This window comes from Embiotoca jacksoni, unplaced genomic scaffold, assembly GCF_022577435.1.
Source record: "Embiotoca jacksoni isolate LCO1_2020_lvr unplaced genomic scaffold, fEmbJac1.0.p SCAF_32, whole genome shotgun sequence".
In the NCBI taxonomy this organism is placed as follows: Eukaryota; Metazoa; Chordata; class Actinopteri; family Embiotocidae; genus Embiotoca; species Embiotoca jacksoni.
In genome coordinates, this window is record NW_027185384.1 from 2,029,270 (window position 1) to 2,053,808 (window position 24,539).

Genomic DNA, 24,539 nt, shown 5'->3' on the forward strand with positions numbered 1-24,539 from the left:
CAAGCAAAGACACTTGCATCGGGTGTAAGATAGAGCCCAAAGTCATCAGGGGCTTTTTAATTGAAAGGGTCAATAAATTAAACGCAAGTGTCACCTGTTTTCTCAAAAGTGAAGGAAAAGCAGAAAATGTGAGAAGTCATGGGATTTTCCTTAAAACATGACAGCCCATTGATAATCAATGTACTGTAGTTGTTGATGGAATTATAGATCCATACACTATTGTTTCAGGTGAATTTTTCCACACACTTCTGTTTACTATTGAAAATACAATTAAAATCCCGAGAATGCTTCAGATAGTGAGGTACTGTTTTCATGTTCTTGATCTAAATGACAAAATCACATGATCTTAATGCACCAGAGTAAGTGGGCCAGTTATAACCTTTTAGTATGAAGACACAGACTCAGATAGAAGCAGAGAGGCTGTAGCGTCACTAACATCACAGTGCGTCCATGCAGGCCAGTAAGAACTGTTGAAGGAGGAAAGCAGAGGGGGGAAGATGATTGAATAAAAGTTGTCGGAGGGCGCGTAACATCTCAATTAGTTCCACGCCCGGCGATTCCCAGCTCTGCTCCGTTTCTCTTTGATCGGACTAATTTTAACAATTAAAGTACGTCGTTTTCATTCAGTGAAGACCAGTGTGGCATTTACTTTAACACATTGATGGGCTACTGTGTGTTTCTAACACACAGGTACTCAAACAACACTTTTCTTTATTTTAGGAAAATCAAATTTAGCTACCACAGAAAACAGCGAGGGGGAGAGTTTAACAGTTCTGGACTTGCTCGATAAATTATATACGAGTTGTTTACTTGCAATTTGCATATATCCTCCATTCAGTATGCATGGGAAATGGTTTATTTATGTTCTCTTTGACTGTTTGCGCGCACATACATAAAAACTGTGTGCATCCGACACGACTGCTCTCGCTGTGTCTTGCGTATTTTTATGTTTCTTTAGCAGATGTGGGGCAGTAATCGGTGCGGGAGGTTTTATGTTGCGCTGACTCAAAGCGAGGCTGTTTGGAGATTCATCAGACTGACAGCAAAACTTTGAATTGAGGCTAATTACCACTCGTTGCCCTGAAGACGCGCACAAACAAAGAAATTCTCTCACGCTCGCACATACCTTCACTGGAAGACCTCCAGAGGCAGCTCTATAAAAGCAGGCAGAAGTTTGTTGCATCCTGAAGGACGGTGCCAGAAGGAGCAAGCAGTGCAAACAACATCCCTGCAGAGGGCCGCCATGTCCGGGCCCGTCTCTTTAGAAACCCCAGTGACTGGCACAGTCAGCGAACGCCTGGTGGCCAGAGAAAGAATGAATGCTTTCATTGGAGTCCAAGCGTGTGTTTTTGTCTCCGTGTGTGCCTGTGTAATGAGCGCCCGGGGGAAATTAATAGACAATTACAAACCTGCCCCAATCGCATATTGCTGAATTTGCATTTCTCTCGGTAACAATGTTTTATCCAAGAACCTGAATTTTGGGAAATGCAATGACGAGCGTTAGATGTGCTTTTAATATTGAGATGGAGCCGGGAGATTGTTAGTTTAGCGTAGCGTAGTTTAGCTCAGCTTAACGACCGTAAGCAGGGGAGCAGCTCGCCTGACTCTGTACGCAGATATCAAAATCCATCAACCAGCACCTTTGAAGCTCTCTGATTAACACTGTACATCTGGTTAGTTTAGTCTGTGTAAAAACTGCCATGTAAAACAAACCATGTAGTGGTTTTAGGGTGAGATTACCATCTTTAAGCTTAACTGACCACCTCTAAGTGAAGTTTACAGTTATTAAAGCTCATTTGATATCAAGTCTTTAGGATTTCTAACCATTTAAAATGAGTGATTTTCTTTTCAAAGATCTCTAAAAGAAAAGTTAGACATTGTGCAAAAATACTCTGGCAGAACTTTTTTGTTGTCTGGTATCACTCATGTCTGCACACTAAATATGAAGCTATAGCCCTTACGCAATTAGTTTAGTATTATAAACTGCATTTTGTTTTTGAAGTTATGTCAACAGTGTTTATCTGTCGGTGTGTCTCTTGTGTGTATAAGTCTCGTACATGATACTTCATATTCGCTGTAAATTACAGGCACTCTGATCTGGTTTATGCGGCAGAACCACTTACAGCTTGAACACAGTCGAGTTGAAGTCCAAGTCATGTCAGTTGTGTAATAATAACAATAATGACATGCATGTGCTCGGGGCCATTTTATATCATTAGGTTCTCATTAGTGCATCTCTAAATGGTCTGCAGTGCTCTGCGATGTTTTTCTCCAAGAAACTCTTGTCTGTCTTATCATCTATTTAAGGCTCGTGATATTGATGATGATGACAATCTGTTACCTTTCATGCAATTTTTTTTGCAGATATAATCATGTTATTATCCCGTCTGAAAGCCTTTGGACTTTTACTCTCGATAAAAGCGGTTTTAAATTATGCTAATGAAAGACGGAGTCATACATTTTTTGCTAGCTGAGTTGTTTCTGCGCCAGCGTTTCTTGGGTATTTGCAGAGAAGACAACATCCAGGTAAACTCGATCTGTTCCTGGAAGAATCCCAGAGCAGTAGTTTTCCATGCAGAACCCAAAGATATGAAATTTAAAATTATATAAAACTGACTGAAGCAGCAAATCATCACAATTCAGAAGCTGGAAAGAGCAAATGTTTCTCATTTTCACTTGATATATGAATTAAATTATACATTTTCTGTGCATCGACTATTGATTGATGTTTGTGTATCTGTGTGTTTAACCAGGTGCTGAAGATCAACCTCATCGGACACAGAAAACGGATTCTGGCCTCATTGGGGGACCGGCTTCACGACGACACCCCACAAAAACCACCGCGGGCCATCTCCTTGAGGGTGAGTGAGTCTCTGTGAGCAGACGGTCCGCTGCATGAACCGTGATAATCCAGAGCAACATCTAAACCGACGTGGCTATAGATTATTATGACTTCATCAGACAGAGGAAGAAGGCTGTGGTCCCGTCCCAGATGGCTGTGTATTTCTCTGAGGGAGAGATTCAGCTGCCTCCTTCCTGCTGCTGTTGCCACCCAACTGATTACCCAAATCAATAAAATGTTCTAAACTATCGCCAAAATGCGCCTCGCAGCTTCCCAGGACACAACATATTTGTTTGGCCATTTTAATCAAGACTTGAGAACCTCCCCTGGGTTAGGGCTACAGCTGGATCCCCTCTATACAGTGCATGTGTTGCACTGATTACCTGGTACAGTGTTTTTCTGTCTGGTCCCTGTTAAATAAGCAAAAAAAAAAAAAAGAAAGAAAATCCTCACACTTCTATTTTTGGCCAACAGTCAAAAATCACCAAAATACCCTCAAATATAAAATTTCTAAAATACAGGATATAAAACGGATAAAAGCAAAAAGTCTTCACTTTTAAGAAGCTAAAACCAGCAAATGTTAGCTATTTCTGGTTAATTAAGATCCTCCTGATTAATCAATCTGGGATGTGCCAATGGCTTGTAAATTAATTAAAAGCAGGATTATACTGCATGGCTCAATGCAGTGTAAAACGGTGTATTTTAGATTAAAATTGTGTGAGCACAGGCCTTTGTTTACTCCGAAATACAGTACAAACAGGGGCAGACAGCTTTGTGTGATGGACAAACAGGTAAAGGAAAAAAAAGCTCAGGACGTCAACTGAGATGGAAAGTTTTAACATTTCAACTCGCACAGCCCAGAAAACAAACATGAGAAATTCACCAGAAAAGCCTCTTCTATTGAGATTTCAAGTGAAAGTGAACAACCTCTCCGGAGAAATAAGTGACCTTCCAGTGTGTCAGACCATTAAAACATATAAAAGTCAGAATTCTTTGGGGAATTTTTAGTCTCATCTCAGCATGAAAAACTCTGAGTTGAACATCATTTTCCACTTTAAGGATCCAGCCAGTGCTCCCACTTGAAATGACTTCCAGTGAGCAGACATGGTGTAGTGTTCTGATTAAGGAGTCTGATGGACCTACTGAGACCTTCCGGTAACAGGCTGTGCCTTTTGTCCTGGATTTTACAAAGCAGTTTTACATAGTAGTCCTCAGCAGCATGGTGGACACCGTAGCTGAAAAATAAAATGTGCCATTGCACAGTGCATGCTGTTGCCCTACTTGTACGTGCATCAGTGACACGGCACGTTATGAAATGATGAATGAGTCCTCTTTCGCTTCCTTCCACTCCTTCCATGTGCGCACCCGTTTTGGACCAGGAGCCAGGGGGAAACCACACGCCTCCCCAGCTCAGCCCTTCGGTAGGCCAGGCAGCGTACACGGCGGGGGTCCCGGGCGGATCTCTGGACGTGCAGCACCTCATCATGCAGGCGGACGCCCGGCGCAGGCAGCGCAGCAATGACAACTACTTCGAGGACGTGCCGCGATCCAAGCTGGAGCGACAGATGGCTCAAGTCAGCATGGTGAGGACGGCAGGAGGGCGATGGAGGGATGACTGGAGGCAGGGAGGGGGACAGAGGGAAGGTCTCGAGGAGAGTATTATGAATGGATATAGCAATACATCAAAACCACGCCTGGTCATAGCATTTATTTCTATTCCCATGAAAACACCAAAACGAATGCGTTGATTCTATTAACAAGTCATTTCTAAGCCTGATGAGGGTTTTTTTTTTTCCTTCTGTCCTTCAGAGCTCCACTGAACAATAATCTTTTCATGGGATCGTTGCCAATATGACAAAATATAGAACAACTGTAGATTTATACTTTAAAACCAAAATGTGTTCCTTTAAGTCTCCTCGCTGTAGTCAAATAATACAAAATATAAATTAAAAAAAAAATCATATTTTAGCAATAATTCCTGTAATTTCACTCATTTGAAGTGATAAGCAGTTAATGAGCAATGAGGCAGTATCACATTTGTAATCAGGACAATAGAATATATCTTGGCTATATATTAATAAGTAATTAACCGCCAGCGTGTAAAATATGAGTTGCAAGTAAGAAGTTCACCATTATTAATCTGCAACAGATCAAACTCAGCAGCTGCCTTTGCTGTTTCCAGATTAACTTTAAAAATAAAGGAATGCTAAATGTATGCCTGAAACTTTGTGCTGTAAAATGATCAAACGGTGGGGGGGGGGGGGTAAATTACAGGATCTATTGCTTCAGAAAATGAATGTTTACCTCCGGCCGTTTGTCTGTAATACTCACGACGTTCTTGTCATTTTCGTCACTTCAAGACTAAAAAGTTCTGAAAAGGGACGACATACTTTTCCAAGTAAACATGTCATCTTTCCAGCCACTTTTAATCTCATCCGAAATGTAAAATTAGAACCTTTTGACTTTCAATCAGCAACAGCACAAAGATGCAGACACACTTAGATGTGCGCACACATCTGAGGCAGCAGCTGTGTTTTGATTCGGTATGATTAGGGTCTTTTTGAGTCTCGGTGTGAATCACAGCGCTTATCAGTGCAGACACACACTTCATGGTTACTATGCTAAATCTCTTCCTTATGTGTGTGTGTCACTGTGTATCTTTCCTTTTCCAGAACGAACACTGAGGTGGTACTCATGAGTCAGATTTGCAAGAATAGATGGAGAACTATTAGAGAACGGAGGAAATATCGTCATTCTGTGTCTGACTGTCACGATGTTTCTAGGATCAGTTACCTCACAAATGTTTTCGAACTCTAGCTCTTCCTTCACCTTCAGTTTTCTCTTTGACTACAAGACCAAGGGAAAATTGCAACCCCTTTCTGGATGCATTTTTTTGGTCCTTAAAATAGCACACTAAAACTTTTAATAACTACAAATTCCTATCTAATTTCCTCAGCCAGGCCGGTGTGTAGAGAAAAATAGGTTTATTGCCATTAAACTAGTGGAGTCTGGCGGATATTTGGCTGTTGGCTGTTTTCTGAAGGCGAATCCCTGAGCTCTTTATATTTGCATCTCATTAGAAGAACTTACCTCCAAAGTCCTTCACCAACTTTCTCACAAATATGCACAGACACATAAAAATGGAGTGTTTGGTAGAGGAAGTGTGAATATCTCCACAGGCAAAAAACACAAACAAATCTGGTTTCATTTACAAAAGAATGCAAGACAAAAAAACGAGCTTGTTATCCACAGACATGTGAGAAATATGCAGATAGGATTTAGGTATTTCCTCTTAAAAAAAAAAAGGTGAAAGCTCACTGGGTGAAAAAAAATGAGGAGCAGCAGCAGAGAGTCTTAAGCTGAGCTGAAGTATGGGAACATGCAGAGCCGAGCATAATTCATCCAAATTTAATTTCCTCTTGGATGTTCTCCAGAACATGTTCTCTTCGAGGCGTGTTCATGTTCAGTCAGAAAAGCTGTTACTTTACGAACTCGCACGCATTTATCAGGTCAACGTGAGACACGCAGCACAAGCCCTGATGTCACGCCCCGTCTTGGGAGTCATGGCGTGATCCCGGTTGTGTCCTGACGTGCAATTGGTTGTCCTTTTCAGGCAGGCGAATGGTGTGAGCCAATCACGTTGCGTCCGCCCAACGAGGCCACCTCGTCCACTCCGGTGCAGTACTGGCAGCATCACCCCGAGAAGCTCATCTTTCAGTCCTGTGACTACGAAGCCTACGTGAGTCCTACAACTTCACTTCAATCTTGTGTCTTTGAGCATTCACGATGTCAGTATGTGTTACCTGCTTATCTGCAGATTCAGCTCAATTAACTGGCTGATTGTTTGGTCAATAAAATGTCAATGAAAGCAGTGATGAATGTCCAAAACCAAAAAGGCATCAATTTATTATCTGACTAATGGTTTCATCCCCATTCGAATGCTATCGATGCACACTGGATGTAATAATATTAAAGATCAGTGACCCTCAGCTTCACCTCTCAGTCAATACTGCACTCGGTTGTTCTCGGTGCTTTGGTAAATTTAGACCTTTGCCAGTTACATAAAGGATGTTACGTATCTTTGGTACCACAGATACAGCCTTGCTCCTCTGATGGGTTACATACTGAGCATCTAGACTCAAATGATTACTGACTTGGAGCAGGTAAAACACTGCAGAAAGCAATTTCAGATACCTTGGAAACATTGAGAGACAATAGAACTGGATATCTGATCAGTTCGGAGGCGCTGCGGTGAGGACACGGACGAGATATGAGCTAGATTATTATGTGAGAGAGCGGGAGAAGGAGAGGGAATCATTGGAGAGAGATTGAACAAATACATGAGAAATCAGATGTGATGCTGATATCAAATATGAATGAAGCCAAGAAAAAATTAGATAGAAGCCGTGAATGAGAGATACGTTTCCCCGAGAGTGTCTTCCCTGAGTCCAAAGTCTCCTCTTCTTCCTTTTCACACTTTAGAAGATTGATAGCAGCAGCGTGGGCCATTAGGCTTCCGACAGTAGTACGACTACACAGGCTTTGTGTTTGGGCAAATGGGAGGAAGGCATGACGGGTGGGCCACCGGGGGAAAACGTGGTGGTGCTTTCATGGGGCCGTTTATGACAACATCTCTAACGCGCTCCGTCCCGGGACAGCAGGCTGCAGAGAGCTCAGAAAGTGAGATAAATGAACGCGAGTGCTCAGTGTGAATACTGCCAAGGTGTCGAGAGCTGGAGAATGAATAAGAATAAATGAGATGGATAAGGCACCGATGAGTGGTTGAGCGGGAAGAGAACAGTGCATTGTGTTTTAATAGAGGGAGAGGGACGGTAAAAAAAAAAAAATGCCGGGACAGAATAAAGAATGCATCGGCGACGTTCTCATTTTCATCTTGGGCATGAAATCAACAAAACCCTCTCCTCCATGTTCAGCCCAACCTCACATAACATCTTTACTTTATTATATCAGCTTCGCAACCGCTGCTCGAAAATATTATCTGAAGTTATTACAAATCCATTTCCTGTAAAACCCTGCAGACACTGATAATAATACTCCACACTACGTCATTAACAGCCAATGTTATCTCAGTACTAACCGTCTGTGTGCTTTATCTGGAGATACATCAAATATACTAAATATGCCTGACTTAAAAATCCTCAGAAGATTCGTGACTAGTGTAAAGTGTTCTATTATATAATTAACCCGTTCATCTTCCTCATGACACGATACAGACATTTCTTCTAGTACCAACATTAAGTTTATATTTGTGGTTTTAAGCTCAGCTGAAAGGGGGTCAGATTGCCTTTCAGTTTTGGTGAAGACATTGTCATTATCATATATTAGCTGCTAACGTGCTAAGCCAGGAGGGTGAAAATTGTAAACGTAAAACCTGCCAAACATGATGGGATGTTAGCGTTGAGCTCAAAGTGCCACCGTTACTCTGCACCTTATAACTGCCTCACAGAGCCACTGCATGTTCCGTCTGAGTCTCGTGATGTTCCCTTGAATTTTATTTTGAAACTAATAGAAGACGTGTGTTCGTGTACACCGACATTTACTGCCACAGAGACAGCAGCTGGTCTCGCATGCAACCGTAATGCAATTTCTAGGCTGACTGCCAGCAACCCTGCCACAACAACGATTTAACGTTGTTAGCTCGAGTCAAGACAAAGTATTAGCGTGCCCGGACGACCTCCTCCTGATCTGCCGAGGACCACACTAGCCAGCCGAAGACACGACCGAGCCAAAGTCCGTCGTACATAAAAAGCAACTCATCGCGCGAAGCAATTTGCCCAGAAAGCAATCAAATCTATCGCAAATCAAATGCGAGATAGATGGATAGTTACTTTATTAATACCACAAAGGGACATTTTTTTTTCCGCTCATCATGTGAGGTCAGTCCTTTTGGAGTCACTTAGTGTAGAATTACAAAGATGAGATAAAAAAGGAGCTGAAAATATTTCTCCTCTAATTCACTAAAAGCCTCGCTAGCGCCCCACTTCAGGGACTAAGGCATCTTCCCAGGGCTGGACGGCCACTGCAGGGTGGTGAATGTCACACCCATTAAGTGCTCTAATGTGGACATAAACATTGTCTCTGTAAAACACTGTCACCATTAGTAGCGTCTTTATTAAATCAGTCACTACGTGTGCAGAATGACAGACCGGAAAGCCGCGTCCAGACCGGAGGATCTGCCAGACAGCAGCGTTAACGTACCTCCTCTCAAGGTTGATGTGATCACTGCCGTGTGTGCATTGAATACAACCCCATGTTTGTACAGCTGAATGGGAAAGTTTTTTTTATTGTATTTCTCTCTTCACTAAGATAATACTCATAATTCAGCTAAGTTTAAAAAAAAAAAAAAAAAAAAAAAAAAAAATAGTTTCAAAGCCACTGTTTTTCCTGCTCTGAGGTGAGAATGAGCATTTTGTTGTTTTAGATCACATAGGAAGGCTTCACTGGTGTTCGTGGTGTTGAAGTCCAGGCTGAGCTGGTTGGTAATCAGGAGCTGGCCAGGCTTCTCTGTGAACTAGACAGCAGGGATGTCACAAGAACCGATACTTCAGGACCAAGTCGGTGCCACAATGCTGCGTACGGAGACATCGTGCATTCAAGTCAGATGATCAGGGACGTTGTCAAAGGACATTTCAGACAAAAGGAGGAAACACTTCAGATCTGAGTAGTCAAGTTTTTTTTTTGACTTGGTGGAATTGTGACTGACAACCAAAATGTGGGTATCTGACAACCCTACTACACAGACCATGTGGATTATTAGAGATAGTTTTTGCCCTTGCAGTCATACACTGAGCTGTCATATTAGATCAAGAGTAGCAGGTCGTTACCATTACAGGAGCACTGCTGCGAGAAGCACCCGTCACCAGTCAGGACCTTGAGAGGGTGAGGCTGGTCGAGGCTGCGAGCGCCTCTTCTGCAGGAGTCGGTTTAGTTTCAGCCTTGCTGATCCTTTGGCAGCGTGGCTCAGGCCCTTTTATCATAATCAAGGATAAAGCAGGGTCACTGCTGTGAGAGGCCGTGGCAGTGAAGCAGCTGTCACCAGTCAGGACCTGAACAGGAGCGATACCGGTGGAAACAGCGGAGTCCCGCTGAGCTTCACTGATGGCAGCCGGACGGTCTGCTCATCATCTGAGAGGACGACTCTGACTAACTCATCAGAGTCGTCCTCATCAAAGCTAAGTTGACAGCAGATGACTCTCCCTGCTGCTCGACCGAGTCTCCATTATTTCCGTTTGACACCATCACCTTTGGTGGGAGACATCTTCATCCCAGATGAGAACGCAGGCTGTTTTCTTCTAAATGTCAGCATGTCTTCATTTGCTATCAAAAACGATGAAACCAAATCAATGTCTATTTTTTAATCCAATTCAGTCATCAAAGCAGTGTTTTGATTGATTGGGCTGAAGTGCCAGCGTTTTCTGCTTCCAGTTTCTCAAAGATGAGACTTTGATGTTACCAAACTTTGGGATCTGAAGTTCTTGGGGTTTGATCAACTTGTGTTTTTTGACCCTCTGGTACAGCCGGCAGAGATAATGATTTTAATACAACCATGTCATGTGTATTTATGGTGCATGTGTGTCTTTTCTACAGTACCTGGGCTCCATGCTGGTGAAGGAGCTGAGAGGGACGGAGTCCACACAAGATGCCTGCGCCAAGATGAGGGTAAAGAACAGTTTAACACACTTCATTTAACTTTCGCTGAGAAAGATCCAGCTCACATCAACATCTGGATAATTCTGGTTATTGCAACTTTTAGAACCAAGTTGTGATAAGTTGTTATTGATATTTAATTGCATTGTGTCAAAATAGGACCAGTGTACTATGAATATACTCATAATAAGGCTCATTGGTCCGTTTTAAAACAAGCAAAACCCCCTCTAGTCTGTGAGCTGTCAACATGAGTGAAGGTTGCTGCCCTTGTAGTTTTATCATATCAAGTTTTTCCTCCAAAAAACTTACTGGGCCTTTAAATCTGGGACACAGTCCGACAGTCTGAGTGCCCTCGCAGTCTCACCTGAACTTTAACAAACTTCAAATATCATGACAGAGTATTAAGTGTATGGAGGGATTTATTTTTAATATCCTCGCCTGGGTGGTTTTGATACCTCACAATCCCACTTCTACCTCTAATCACCTTATCGCTTCCTCTCGCCACGCGTCGCTCCGCTGCTCGCTCGTTCGTTGTCGGCGGCGTCTTGCCAACCGTGTCTTTTCTTCCTGCTCATTCATCTCGTATGTTACCGCAACACCGACTCCCTCACTCCTCTGTCCCTCAGTTCATCTCTCTCACATCCATCCTGAGCTGCTGCAGTGTGAAGATAGATTTTAATATTCACGTGAAAAGCATTCTCTTCTTCTCCCCTCTGTCTTTTTTGTTTTGTTTTATGTTACCACATCCGAGGGCATCTTTCCCTCCTCAGTTTCACACACCTCTGCTGCCCACCAAGGTTGTATTTATGTGTAATGAGGTCCATCCCTCCACAGCGAAAGTGGATGTTTAAATTCATGTGTGCCTGCCAGCGAAGACGACCGGAGCTGCCTTTGTCAGCTTTTCAGCACTACCTGATTCCGACGGGGTCGAACTGCAGCAGCTACACGCTGTGAGCGGGGAGGAGAGAACAGAACAAAGTAAACAAACGGATGTAGAAAGGACGAGAGCCAGCGGAGTCGACGAGGGGAGGGGGGATAAGTGAAGGACGGACTGTGACGGAAATGTAGATACTGCGAGGGGGAGATGACAAGCGATGAAAGGCACAAAGTGATACAGGGAAGGCAGGAAAGGGACTCATCTCACGTCCTCTTTGACTATATTAAAGCTTTTGCCAGGTAGGATGACAGCTGGGAGGGTAACGCTGACAATCGCTGTAAATCACACAATCCTCTACAGCACCTCACTGCATAATGAGTTCAATATACAGTCGTACAGAATTAAAAGGAATGAGGAGATTTACTGGATATGGCCTGAAAGCTAATAGTCTTATTGACTTTGCATCACCGCAGTCAACTGGGTTTAGAAATCTTGTTTCTAAATTACGTTTCATTTGTTATTAATTAGGTACCTAACAACTCTTGACCTTTTGGAGATTATTTGAAATGATTATGGTAATCAAGGATGAAGCCATAATTTATCTTTGTTTATCCTGGTTCTGTATAAATTTTCATAATTTTTCTCACATGGTTGTAGACTTGAGGCAGCTTCTCAGACATGGATTCAAACTAAATCTCTACCAACCAAAATGGATTTAACTGGGATTAATTATAGTTTAACTCTGAATAATTAGAAGTTCAAAACTGCAAGTGATTCCCGTTTTGTGCCTCTAATGTTTGAGTTGCCTCAAAAGTCATTGCTGCCTCGCCAACATTTTGTCTCCCCTTTTGTTTTTTTGTGTACTCTAAGAAGTCGACAGAACAGATGAAGAAAGTGCCGACCATCGTGCTGTCCGTGTCCTACAAAGGAGTGAAATTCATCGATGCCACAAATAAGGTACCACGGATCGCTTCCTTCCTGTGCCGCCTACTGTAAATAACACGTGAAAGGTCAGGCTTTTGAACATGAGTGACATTCAGAGGTGTGAAGTCCTGACAGCATCGCAGTGCGGATGTGTGTTTTCTGCTGCAGCCTCGCTGATTTGTCGTCCAAAATCGCATACAAGTGTCTTAGTATATGTCGTCGAAAATTTGCTTAAAAATTTCATAGTATAGTGTGAAGTCCAAAATTTTATGGAAATAAAATACGCTGCTCAAAAAAATAAAAGGGAACACTTAAACAACACATCCTAGATCTCGATGAATGAAATATTCCAGTTGAAAATCTTTATTCATTACATAGTGGAATGTGTTGAGGACAAAATAACATTAGAATGATCAATGGAAATCATTGTCCCATGGAGGTCTGGATTCAGAATCATACTCAAAATAAAAGTGGAAAAATCAGATCACAGGCTGATCCAACTTCTGTGGAAATTCCTCAAGACAAGTCCAAATGAGGCTCAGTAGTGGCCTCCACGTGCCTGTATGCACTCCCTACAACGCCTGGGCATGCTCCTGATGAGACGACGGATGTTCTCCTGAGGGATCTCCTCCCAGACCTGGATCAAAGCATCAGTCCACTCCTGGACAGTCTGTGGTGCGACGTGGCGTCGGTGGATGGAACGAGACACGATGTCCCAGATGTGCTGGATTGGATTCAGGTCTGGGGAACGGGCAGGCCGGTCCATAGCATCGATGCCTTCATCACGCAGGAACTGCTGACACACTCCAGCCACATGAGGCCGAGCATCGTCATGCATCAGAAGGAACCCAGGGCCCACTGCACCAGCATATGGTCTTACAATGGGTCTGAGGATCTCATCCCAGTTCTCCACGGCGTCTCCAGACTCCGTCACATCTGTCACATGTGCTCAGTGTGAACCTGCTCTCATCCGTGAAGAGCACAGGGCGCCAATGGAGAAGCTGCCAATCTTGGTGTTCTCTGGCAAATGCCAATCGCCTGGCACGGTGTTGGGCTGTAAGCACAGACCCCACTTGTGGACGTCGGGCCCTCGTACCACCCTCATGGAGTCTGTTTCTGACAGTTTGAGCAGAAACATGCACATTAGTGGCCAGCTGGAGGTCATTTTATAGGGCTCTGGCAGCGCTCCTCCTGTTCCTCCTCGCACGAAGGAGCAGATAGCGGTCCCGCTGCTGGGTTGTTGTCCTCCTACGGCCCCCTCCACGTCTCCTGGTGTACCGGCCTGTCTCCTGGTATCTCCTCCGTGCTCTTGACACTGTGCTGACAGACACAGCAAACCTTCTTGCCACAGCGTGCACTGATGTGCCATCCTGGATGAGCTGCACTACCTGAGCAACTTCTGTGGGTTATAGACACCTCATGCTACCTCTAGTGGTGAGGACACTGGCAAAATGCAAAAGTGACCAAAAATCAACCAGAAAGGATGAGGACAGAGAAATGGTCTCTGGTCACCACCTGCAGAACCGTTCCTTTACAGGGGTTGTCTTGATAATTGCCTCATTTCCACCTGTTGTCTGTTCCATTTGCACAACAGCAGGTGAAATTGATTCACAATCAGTGTTGCTTCCTAACGGGACCCGTTGATTTCCCAGAAGTGTGATTGATTTGGAGTTACATTGTGTTGTTTAAGTGTTCCCTTTATTTTTTTGAGCAGTTTAGTAGAACATGTGGTCTAAAAGTGTAGTAAAATGTCATAGTATATGTCGTCTAAGATTTGAAAAAAAAAAGTCATTCTTTATAGTATGCCGTCCAAAATTTGATAAAAAAAAAAAAAAAAATCATACAATACTGTCGTCCGAAATATGAAAAAAAAGTCATACTATAGCATGTCGTCCGAAACATGAAAAAAAAAGTCATATTGAAATATGAAATATTTTTTTATGACATTTAATAAGTATGACTTCCGTTCAATTTATGTAAGCCAACACAGTGGTGCAGCTGTCAGCGTTGTCGTCTCCCAGTGTAAAGGTCCAGGGTTCGAGTCCTACCTTTGGCCTTCTACGTGCAAAACTAATAACCTAAAAGTAAAATTTGTCATCCATAATAATGATGACTAACTTATGCATGTTGTCCATAATGTAAAACATTACATTCAAGCAAGAACATGCAATCCTCCACACTAAGTTCCAGGCCCCCTATCAAAGCGTTGAGATGACAACGCTGGCTTGGAACTGCACCATTTTGCTGTCTTTATTGCATGCTTGTCTGACTTATATAACTTTTAAACATGTTAGGGAAGAGCGATCAACAGTGCAGTGGTTAGCATTGTTGCCTTCCAGTCAGAAGGTTGCAGGTTCGAGAACCGCCCTGGAAAGGCTGACGTTAACATCTCCGATGAAAAGCCACGTCAAGAGCAAGAATCGAACCTGGAACTCTCTGACTGGGAGTCAAAAGCACTAACCATTGCGCTACCATACTTTCTTCATTAAAAAGTTTAAAAGTCATATAAGTAATATAAGTCAGACAAACATGCACTAGACTAGAGGCAGCACAATTTTACAGTTGCTAGCGTTGCCATCTCACAGTCAGGAAGTACTGGGTTGGATCAGGGGCTTGGGACTCTGTCTGTGGAGGATTGCATGTTCTTGCTTGGAGTGTGACTTTGTCACATTTACGACTACATGATGTGTGTTTTACATCATGGACTACATGATGTTTGTTTTACATCATGGACTACATGCATGATAACATGCATAAGTTAGTCGTCCATATTTTGGACGACATATTTTACTTTTACTTATTACCTATGCAGGAACATGCAAATTCCACATAGAAAGTCCCAGGCGGGGATCGAACCACGGACCTTTAGACTGTAAGACGACAACGCTGACAACTGCACTATTGTGTTGCCTAATAAAATTTGAACGGAAGTCATACTTATAGCATGTCGTCACAAATAGCATAAAAAAGTCAGTTCTTTAATGTCGTCCCAAATGTGATAAAAAAAAAAAATTATAAAAAATAAAATTAAAAAAAAAAGTCATACCATAGCGTGATGTTATTTAACTCGGGGGATAATTAACAACACAAATTTTGAGTTTGTCCGGTCACATCGCTAGAGGACCAAATTTCAACTTGGTGACTGCCGACAACTCAAACTCCTCAAGTGTGCTACAGAGTTAACAATTTTGGGATGAATAAGAAATCGCATTTGTTTTTTTCCATGAAGTGGCTCCGTGGAGATAATCGACAATCTCTCTCTCTACTCCTCTTTATCTCTCCGCCTCTGTTTTCCTTCTCTGTTCCTTCGTCTCGGCGCAGAACATCATAGCGGAGCACGAGATTCGGAACATCTCGTGTGCGGCTCAGGATCCGGAGGATCTGTCTACATTTGCCTACATCACCAAAGACCTCAAGTCCAGTCACCACTACTGCCACGTCTTCACCGCTTTCGATGTGGTCAGTGCCAAAACTCCGCCGCCGCTTTCTGGCAAACGTCCCGACTCGTCGCAAACGTACGATCGTCTGGTTTTTCTCACAAGTCTTTTTTTTTTTTTTTTTTTTGCTGTCTCAACAGAACCTGGCCTACGAGATCATCCTGACACTCGGCCAGGCCTTCGAAGTGGCCTACCAGCTGGCCCTCCAGGCCAGGAAGAGCGGCCACGGGTCATCCACGCTGCCCGAGAGCTTTGACAGCAAGCCCAGTAAACCTGTCCCCAAACCCCGCATCAACATCCGCAAATCTGTGAGCATCTCTGTCGCACAGCTGCAACACTGTTTGAAGAGAAAATCCATCCTGAACTGAAAGTCAGTACTGATGGTCTGGATTTGACCATTTTCTGTTTTAGCTAAAAAATAAAACTGGGATTTCTTTTGAAAGGTAACTTAAGTCCTTTATGGAATAGACGCTAAAAATCCACATCTTGTTCCATTTAAAAAAAAAAAAGAGCTGTTTTAGAGATTGACACAGAGTCTCATTTTTGTAAACATCAGTATTGTGTTTTGGGATGGATTTTCCCCTCCGATATCACCTGTTAACTCTTGAACCTCACATTTAGCTTCTTTGTATTTGCTTCTAATCAACCCTAACCAGCATCCCATGAACTCCACCTACAGTCTGTCCACACGTTCATCCTTCTGCTCCGATACGTCCCCGTCTCTCATCCCCGCTCATTTACATCGTTTCCGACTCATAGTTCGCTTTACGAGCATTATCCTGAACCGACTGTGGTTTGTGTGTGTGTGTGTGTGTGTGTGTGTGTGTGTGTGTGTGTGTGTGTGTGTGTGTGTGTGTGTGTGTGAGTGTGTGTTTGCCCGGCGGATGGAGTGGCAGAGGTGTGGGTGGATATTTGATCCGTTAAGCGTCCGTTCGTTCTTTCTGTCCCTGCAGTCTCTTACACACTTGGCTGATTGATGAGGCCTGTTTGCATTGGGCTCCAGGGAGGATTGCTAGCTCACCGTGTGTGTGTGTGTGTGTGTGTGTGTGTGTGTGTGTGTGTGTGCGTGTGCGGGCAGGAAGATGAAGAACACTCGTGTGCGGGACTGCTACATGCTGAAGTACTGCATAGAGAACGGATTTACTGACATTTCACTCCATCAGGTTCTCATCCAACATGCTGCAGCGTTCGGGGTTATCTGATGGAGTTTGGTGGAGCGTCTGATCAAACAGCCTTTTATCTAATGAGGGAAATTAAGAGAGAATTTATGAGCCCGTGCTTTATGCTGCAGTAATCTGCTTGAAGTAAGGCTGGGTATCGTATGATATTTCTGTGCAAATGCGGATATGATACTTAGGTTTTGGCTTCGATTAGGGCTGCTTCCTCCGTGTGATGGTTCAACTGATCAGCTGAGGAGCCGATTAAACCTCAGGTCATTGAGTATTGACTTGAAACTGCAAGAAAGTACTTGCCTTCTGCAAATGTAACTGTAATGAATTTAGAGAAAGCGGATGGACTGGGAGAGCACTGAGATTCCTCTCAGATCTGGTGCTCAGCTCTCGTGAAGTCCGAACTTCCTCTGCTGTCCACCGCCCTACTTGTGACCTGTTACAATGTCATCCAGCCACAGAACCTCTCCTACTCAAACCTGACAGGAAAAAATTCAAAACCACATTTTTCCATCCGGCACGAGGCCGAAGGTAAATGCGATATTTCCAGCGCTCGTCTTCATTGCCTACCCCGACGCTTCCAGAGGTCCAAAACACAGCGTGCAAGTAGTCGAATGTCAGTTGGTGTGAATAAGAGTCCTAGTTTTGTGATATAAGATACCCATGTCCCACATACGACCAGGATTTTTCTGTGTGTATATGTGCGTCATGTCTCCTGCAGCCACAGCGTCACAAAGTCTATCACGTAAATCCGTCAACCTTCCATTAACCCCCGACACGGCTTCAAAATAGTTCCGCGAACCCACTCGGCACACGCTGCCTCCGCCGACACGCATCAGCTGGCGCAGCAGCACGTGTGTGTGTGTGTGTGTGTGTGTGTGTGTGTGTGTGTGTGTGTGTGCGCGTCTGAAGGGGGCTCGGTGTAGAGTTGCGGCGGCTGCTATAACTGTGCTTGGACCAAATTTAAGCCTATTTACATAACGTGAGTCATGAAAGGAGGAGACGGTGATGGAGGAGGACGGTGGCTTCGGAGGAACGGCCTCACTCTCTAAAGTTAGAGTGAGATGTGAGACGGAGAGGAAAGACGGCGAGAGAGGAGGTGGAGGAGGAGGAGGAGGAAGAGGAAGAGAAAAGATGGAAAAGAAGAGCACACGCTGTATATCCTGTGCCTACAGAGATGATGGACGATGGCATGTGTACACACAATCTGCCGAGTCGGCAACCATTACATTAACCATTAATTGCTTTTTTTTTTCCCCTCCCTGTGCTCGTGTGTGTGTGTGTGTGTGTGTGGTGTAGTTAATGGCTTGTGGTGTGCAGCAGGGCAAAAGATACTGCAGGATTCACTTAATATTCCTGCCACCCGCCAGCCATAATCTCCATCCTGCAGCATCTCTCAAGCCCCCCCTGTGCTTTAAAATACGGCAGCTTTGTTGCTCTGCCCACGAGTATCAGTTTCTCCACACCTTCTCGTTGTCAGTTTTTAGTGTTGCGCATGTTCTGTGACGACATCTGCTTGTAAATCTCCCTCATCGTCCACTTAACTCGCCCTCACGAGGGTGAACGTGTCTGACGCGAAGCTGTTGTCTTTGATCGGCTGATCAACTGATCCGCTCTGGCATGTTTTCTGGCACGACGCCCCTCACCGTGTAAGGTTACACTTATGTGTTAAAGCGGGTGGAAAAACCCTGCCAGCAGTGTGACAAAAGCTTGTTTCTAAGCAGATGATTTACTTTTAGAGGGTGCAGAAGTCAATGTTTACGCATTATTCTTTCTTGCGCAACTCCGAGACCAACTGAAACTGGAGTAGAAGTTGTCGAGTTGGCAAAATCTTTCATGAATCTGGAGAGAACCCAACCGAGCGTGGCTTTTCCAGAGTGCTGTTTTTGTACAGTTGCTGTGCCACATTCATATTGGTGGAAAAGTTGTTGCCGTGCAGAGGTTGCTATATAAATGTGGCATTACGTTGCCGTCTCCAGCTTGAGTTTACTGTATTGCAGTAATGCGGCTGTCCCACGCTGTTGCCAGGGCGATGACTTTGCTGCCATGTTGTTGCCATGGTTTTTGCTTTGGTTTTGGAGTGGTGTTGCCTTTCCCTGTTGCCATGCAGCTGCTCTGTCATCGCTGTGGGGTTTTTTTTGCCTTGCTGTTGCTTTGTTGTTTTCGGTGTTGGTGTTGCCGAGCAGGCCCACTTTGACCTGTGTGTGACCTCTGCCCCTGTAGGTCATCATGTCCCCCTCCAGCCGCTGGTCACTGGGCCACATTTACACCCCTCACCGGCCTCCTCTCCACCCTCCTCTTCCTCCCCCTCGACTCTTCCATCTTCCTCACAAAGCTCAGTCACAGGTCCTCCACGCTTTTCCTTCTCTTATCCTTTATTTCCACGTGATTTTTCTTTTAGTCAAGGAGGAATCGCCGTCTGTAAGTGCTTCCATCTTATTCTGTCGCTTTTATTCACCCGACTCTGCATCCTTGTGTGTTGCGTTTGTCTTTCTCAATCTTCAGTTACAACCTCTACCTCCATATGAACATTTAGTAGCACCGCTGTTCCATAACTGGACAGCCAACCCACTTCATTTCTTTATGGCTAATATAAAAGCTAAATGCAGACCTCGTCTTTAGTGCTTTAGTCCCTTTTTATGTGCCCCACTGTACCAATTCAGCCTCCGGACGGGGACACGCTGCCTCTTTACAGATACAGCAGTACATTTGAGATGGTAAATTAATATAAATAGTGTTGGAATCAATAACCTGTACTTCATAATTGGCTAAATGTTCCTAAAGACGGACCTCAGTCCATTATTTCCCCCACTGAATGCTTGCAGGGAGCTGCAATGTTTGGAGCCCTTCTTCTTTTTTTTTTACTTCTGGCCTAACATCCTCCTCACTTATCCACATCTTCATCCTGCACACAAGGAAGCTGAATTTTTAAAGGGTCATCAGAAGAAAAAGTCTGCTGTACCACAGCGTGCGTAGTGAGCCAAGACATTATTCAAATGTTCTACCTGCAATCGACTCCCACAGTAAAGAACCTGTTCTGCACCGGTTTGGATCACTGAGTTTGCTGTAGTTTGAAGGTTTGTCGCTGCCACATTAACTTCGGGCTCCTATTTTCCAACCCCTCTGCAGAAAATTCCCCCCCCCCCCCCGCAAAAAAAAGGGGTCTTGATATGGAACTTATTTTGAAGGCAGACATGGTTCATTCAGTGACCTCGTGTGGTTGATTAATTTAAACCTGGTGGTGCTCTGGATAAGTTCTTTACAGAAGCATGATGGCGTTGTGGTGCTGCGAGATCGAAAGAGTGTCTGCGCGTTTGTCCTTAATCCCGTAACCCCCATAACAGGATTATAAGGTCTTGCTGTGCCGTGGCTGTCCATGCGTGTGTGTGTGTGTGTGTGTGTGTGTGTGTGTGTGTGTGTGTGTGTGTGTGTGAGGATAGAGAACTGGATTAATATTATAGTTAGTTTCCGTATTGTTGCTGTGTGTGTTGAGAGAAGATAAGAGAAACATGGCTGTATTAGTGTTCTGCAGAATGCTGAGCCTAACCCTGTTCAGTCCGACAACACCGAGACACTGGCACCACCAGATCTCTTTTTGTAAAAATATCAACACTATTTTAAGATGCCTTTAATACATTAGTGTTTACAGAGACACCTTTTCCTCCACTGTCAAAAGTGCAGCGCATTCGCTCTACTCTTCACCACGAGACCATCTGAACACAAACCAGCAGACTGGAGGAAAGACGCCCGTCGGCAACAAAATCCAGCCGCTTGATTGTTGCCACGAGGGTATTTTGGAAAAACGCTGTAGCTTGCTCGGTTTGTTTCTCGGCTCTGAAAGCCACAATAGCTTCTGTGGCATACCCAGAAACAGAGTCCCCTACTCTCTATAAAAAAAAAAACTGCAATCCTACAGGATGAAGTGTTGAGATTTATTATAGATATGGACAATGTTAAATATTTTGCTTGTTTTTTTGTTTTTTTTCTATGTCAGACTGTGAACTTTGTGGCTGTTATCTGTTCTGCTCTCTCATCTGTATCTCCTCCCATCTCATTTCTGTGTAAGCAGCAGATCCTCCACCTGCATCTCATTCACTCTACTCTGATTTCACTGACTTTATTAGCATGAAATTGTATCCTAAAAGCGCCATTACGGTCTATTTTCAAAGCCAAGGAAGCAATCGTTTGCACTGTTCGGGTTGACTGCGTTCCAAAAAAAAAAAAAAAAAAAAAAAAGTACATAATCAATATGATAATGTGCAATACTTTCAAACTTGAGAATATGCAGGGCATTGAAAACAACTAGTTGTCCTTTGTCTTTCTCAGAGAAAAATCATTAAAAGGAATTTTCTGTTTTGTCCCCCCCCACCCCCCGCCTTCTCCGTCTTCTCTACTCGTGTCAGATGGAGCAGCCGTCCATGGACCAGAAGGGCCACGCCAACGTGCCGTGGATTGTGGAGCCGGGTCAGGAGGCCAAGAGAGGAGTCAACACCAAGTACGAGACCACTATTTTCTAACATACACCCGCCTTGTCCACTCCTGTGTGTGTGTGCCTTTCAGAGGTTGCCCTGTACCGGGGCCCCGCCCCGGAGTTGGGCACGAGCGACGCACGCCCGCCGCGTCACCTCACCGGCTGAAAACTAAAACAAAACATCTCGCCCCGCCCCCGTTAGCCGAGCCTGTCCACTGCATGATGACGTTTGCCGCTGCGTTGTCTCTCTTCTTTCTCCTTGTCTCTTTCGTTTCTGCTCTCCCCCCCCCCCACCCCCTCCCTCCTCTCTGGCCTGGGCCTCATCCTCCTGCCTGCAGGGCTGGCGCATGACCTTTGAACCCAGGGCTGTGGTGCACTTCTCTGTCTCCACCTGTAGGGGGAATGGTCAGCTCCGTTTTTCCACTTCCTGTTTGTCGGTCAGTCAGCAGCCAACCAGTCGGTTTTCCTGCTTCCAGCTTCTTCTTTTTTTTTTCCTCTTCCTGTTGATGGGTGCAACCATTTGGCTTCGTCGCTCTCCTTTTCTCCTCCAACTGCCTCCGTCCCTCGCTTTTCTCTTCATTTCCGCCCCTTTGTCCAACTGCCCCCGACAACTTGAATGAAATTTGAAACCAGAATACTGCTAAGAGCCTCAACAGTGTTTTAGCTGTCTGTGGAGCCCAATTTTGGAGTTGACAATGAGGAGGGGTGTTGTCTTAAGATGACAACTGGAGGAAAGTTCAGACTTTTTAACCATTTTTTTTCAAAGAGGAGAGCTGAATTATAGGAGAGGTGATGTAGCGCAGTCGATTTTTGACTCAAACTGGTTCATCCAGCAGGCTACTAGAATGTATTTCAACTTTTTGATTCTTTATATCAGATTATTTTTTTGGAGATCCTAACAGCGTTGTGAATTTCTTTAACAAACGATATTTAAAACATGACCCCGTGACACAGGAAGACATAGGTTAATTTTTGTTTTGTTTTGCTTTTCTAGCACATTTTTTCAACACATGTTCAGAATTACTTTAATCACGTGAATTTTTTTCCTGCCCGTAAACCTATTTTGTTTGGGGGAGAAAATCTTGTATGTAAAAGGTTTTAGCATGTGGCTTGCGAGACGCATGGTGGCCATTTTGGATTTGCTGAGCAGGGGGGCCGGTGGAGAGGCGGGGTGTGAGGGCTCTCTCTATAAGTGATGTCATCTCATTTGCAGGGCAATGCCGGACGCTCATGTCTATTACTGTGGAATGCAAAGAATGTAGCCAGCCCTAAACATGGACCTTGTCACACATACAATGCAAAAAGGACTACAAAGGACCCTCTTGCTCACTATTCAAAAAAAGGACTACAAACATGGATGCTACTCCACAGTGTTTAAGGTTGACTACAAAATTTTAACATCACTCATCCACTTGATGCTCGACACACATTGGACCAACACACATACACTTACACTTACACACTTACACACACACACACACACACACACACACACACACACACACACACACACACACACACACACACACTAACAGGACGGCATCTTGACAGACAACCGTCTGCTCTGAATGTACACTTATTTGAAAGCAGCCTCAACTTTCTGCAGCTGCAGCAGGATCTGTTTTATGCGTCCAACTGGGAGGCATGACCTCTGAACTTTTGGGGAGGTCACCATCTCTATGGAGACTGTGAGTATGGTTACAGGGCATCTTTTGGTAACAGACAATGGGCTCACTAAAAGCACCATTGGGCATGTGTCAGTGTTGGCATGGGTTCCAGGATGTCTGGCTGGCTCTTTTGGTCTTTTTTGTTTTTTTTTTATTTTCTTTAATGTCAGATAATAATACAGAGATATATGCACAAGCGTGTGAACATGATTGGACTAGCTACAACACGCTCAGATGCAACAGGTGTCTCATGACATATGATGAACCTATGTGAACAAAACAGCATCTAGAGTTTAAAAAAAAAAAAAAAAAAAAAAAAAGTATTCTATTCGTATTGCCCGCCATTTTAATGTTTAATATGAGAGTATTATATTACCATGATAATTATGATTATTCTTGTGCAATTCTTGTCTACTGTTGTCTTAATGTTACATTATTTTTCTATGATATGCTGAGATGAAAACCTTGAACCTGAGAATGATGGGCAATCCTTTAAAAGAAAAAAAAATCTGAAACGTAGATGATCATACTTGTACACAGAGAGTGAATGTTGCAGGTGGCTCGCTAACTCAATCCATCATTTCTCATGGGGCTCTACTCTTATCTAGCAGATGTACTATTTTAAACGCAGTATTACTGTATTATTTGGATGAGACATTATCCAATTATAAAATGTAAATAGATATTTTGCCAACTCATTGTTCATACGTGTAATGTAAAAGAATAAAGGATTTGCAGTAAATGGCACTGGAAACAAGGTACCAAAATAAAAGTTGGACATTTCAAAAAGTGGTAGATTGTAGAGATTGTATTTTGAGTGAAAACTAACATGGATTATTTGGTGACATCACTGCTGACCAACTAATGTACATAGGCTTGGGCTTCCAGCACACTGATTTTTGTAATTTGGGCCATTATTTATATCCTTGTAAAGCACATGAAATAAAATATGACTTGTACAACCATATTTATCCTCGGGTTAAAGTTGTCATAAATCTTTTCCCTTTTTCTCAACCACGACTTGTAAAACTTGTAAAAGTTCTTCACAACACAGTAAACTAAAGAATAATTCCAATTTATGACAGTTTGTCTTATTTTTGTCGTTCGCGGCCGTCATATTTATCAGTTCTGATGAAATCTGGGGAAAACGACACCGACAGACCAGATGGGGCACGAAACAGCAGGTTTTTAACAAACCAAAGTTTAGCTGCATTATCTAAATCACTTTATTTTGGAGGTAAAAATGCACCCGAGATGTTGGTTGACACCAAAAACGACGTGCCCACCTGACTGAGGCGAGAACGCTAGATCGACGTTACCGTCACCCTGTGGGTTTGATTGCTTGTGTTTCTTGTGCTGCGGTCTCAAATCTCAGTACTGAACATGGTGTGCATTTAATTTATGAATGGAATGGCCAAAGGTATTTTAATAGCTATAATTAACCTGAATATCTTTTAAATAGCGATAATAATGCGATTACAATA

General features: G+C 43.7%; 1 protein-coding gene across 7 annotated transcripts in view; it reads left to right on the forward strand.

Annotated features, from left to right (window-relative positions):
* The window catches only part of anks1b (ankyrin repeat and sterile alpha motif domain containing 1B), a 193,822-nt gene extending 169,800 nt beyond the window's left edge, over window positions 1-24,022 (forward strand). For 2 of the 7 annotated variants that reach the window (XM_069164825.1, XM_069164830.1), the window contains 10 exons: window positions 2,754-2,861; window positions 4,222-4,425; window positions 6,456-6,581; window positions 10,451-10,522; window positions 12,258-12,344; window positions 15,633-15,770; window positions 15,889-16,056; window positions 19,141-19,263; window positions 21,321-21,412; window positions 22,602-24,022. In XM_069164825.1, the coding sequence (XP_069020926.1) occupies window positions 2,754-2,861; window positions 4,222-4,425; window positions 6,456-6,581; window positions 10,451-10,522; window positions 12,258-12,344; window positions 15,633-15,770; window positions 15,889-16,056; window positions 19,141-19,263; window positions 21,321-21,412; window positions 22,602-22,650 (1,167 nt within the window). In that variant the 3' untranslated portion in view covers window positions 22,651-24,022. Of the gene's footprint in view, window positions 1-2,753; window positions 2,862-4,221; window positions 4,426-6,455; window positions 6,582-10,450; window positions 10,523-12,257; window positions 12,345-15,632; window positions 15,771-15,888; window positions 16,057-19,140; window positions 19,264-21,320 lie in introns of all 7 variants that reach the window. The other 5 variants (XM_069164827.1, XM_069164826.1, XM_069164829.1 and 2 more) reach the window with 5 other exon arrangements.
* Window positions 24,023-24,539: the final 517 nt, after the last annotated feature.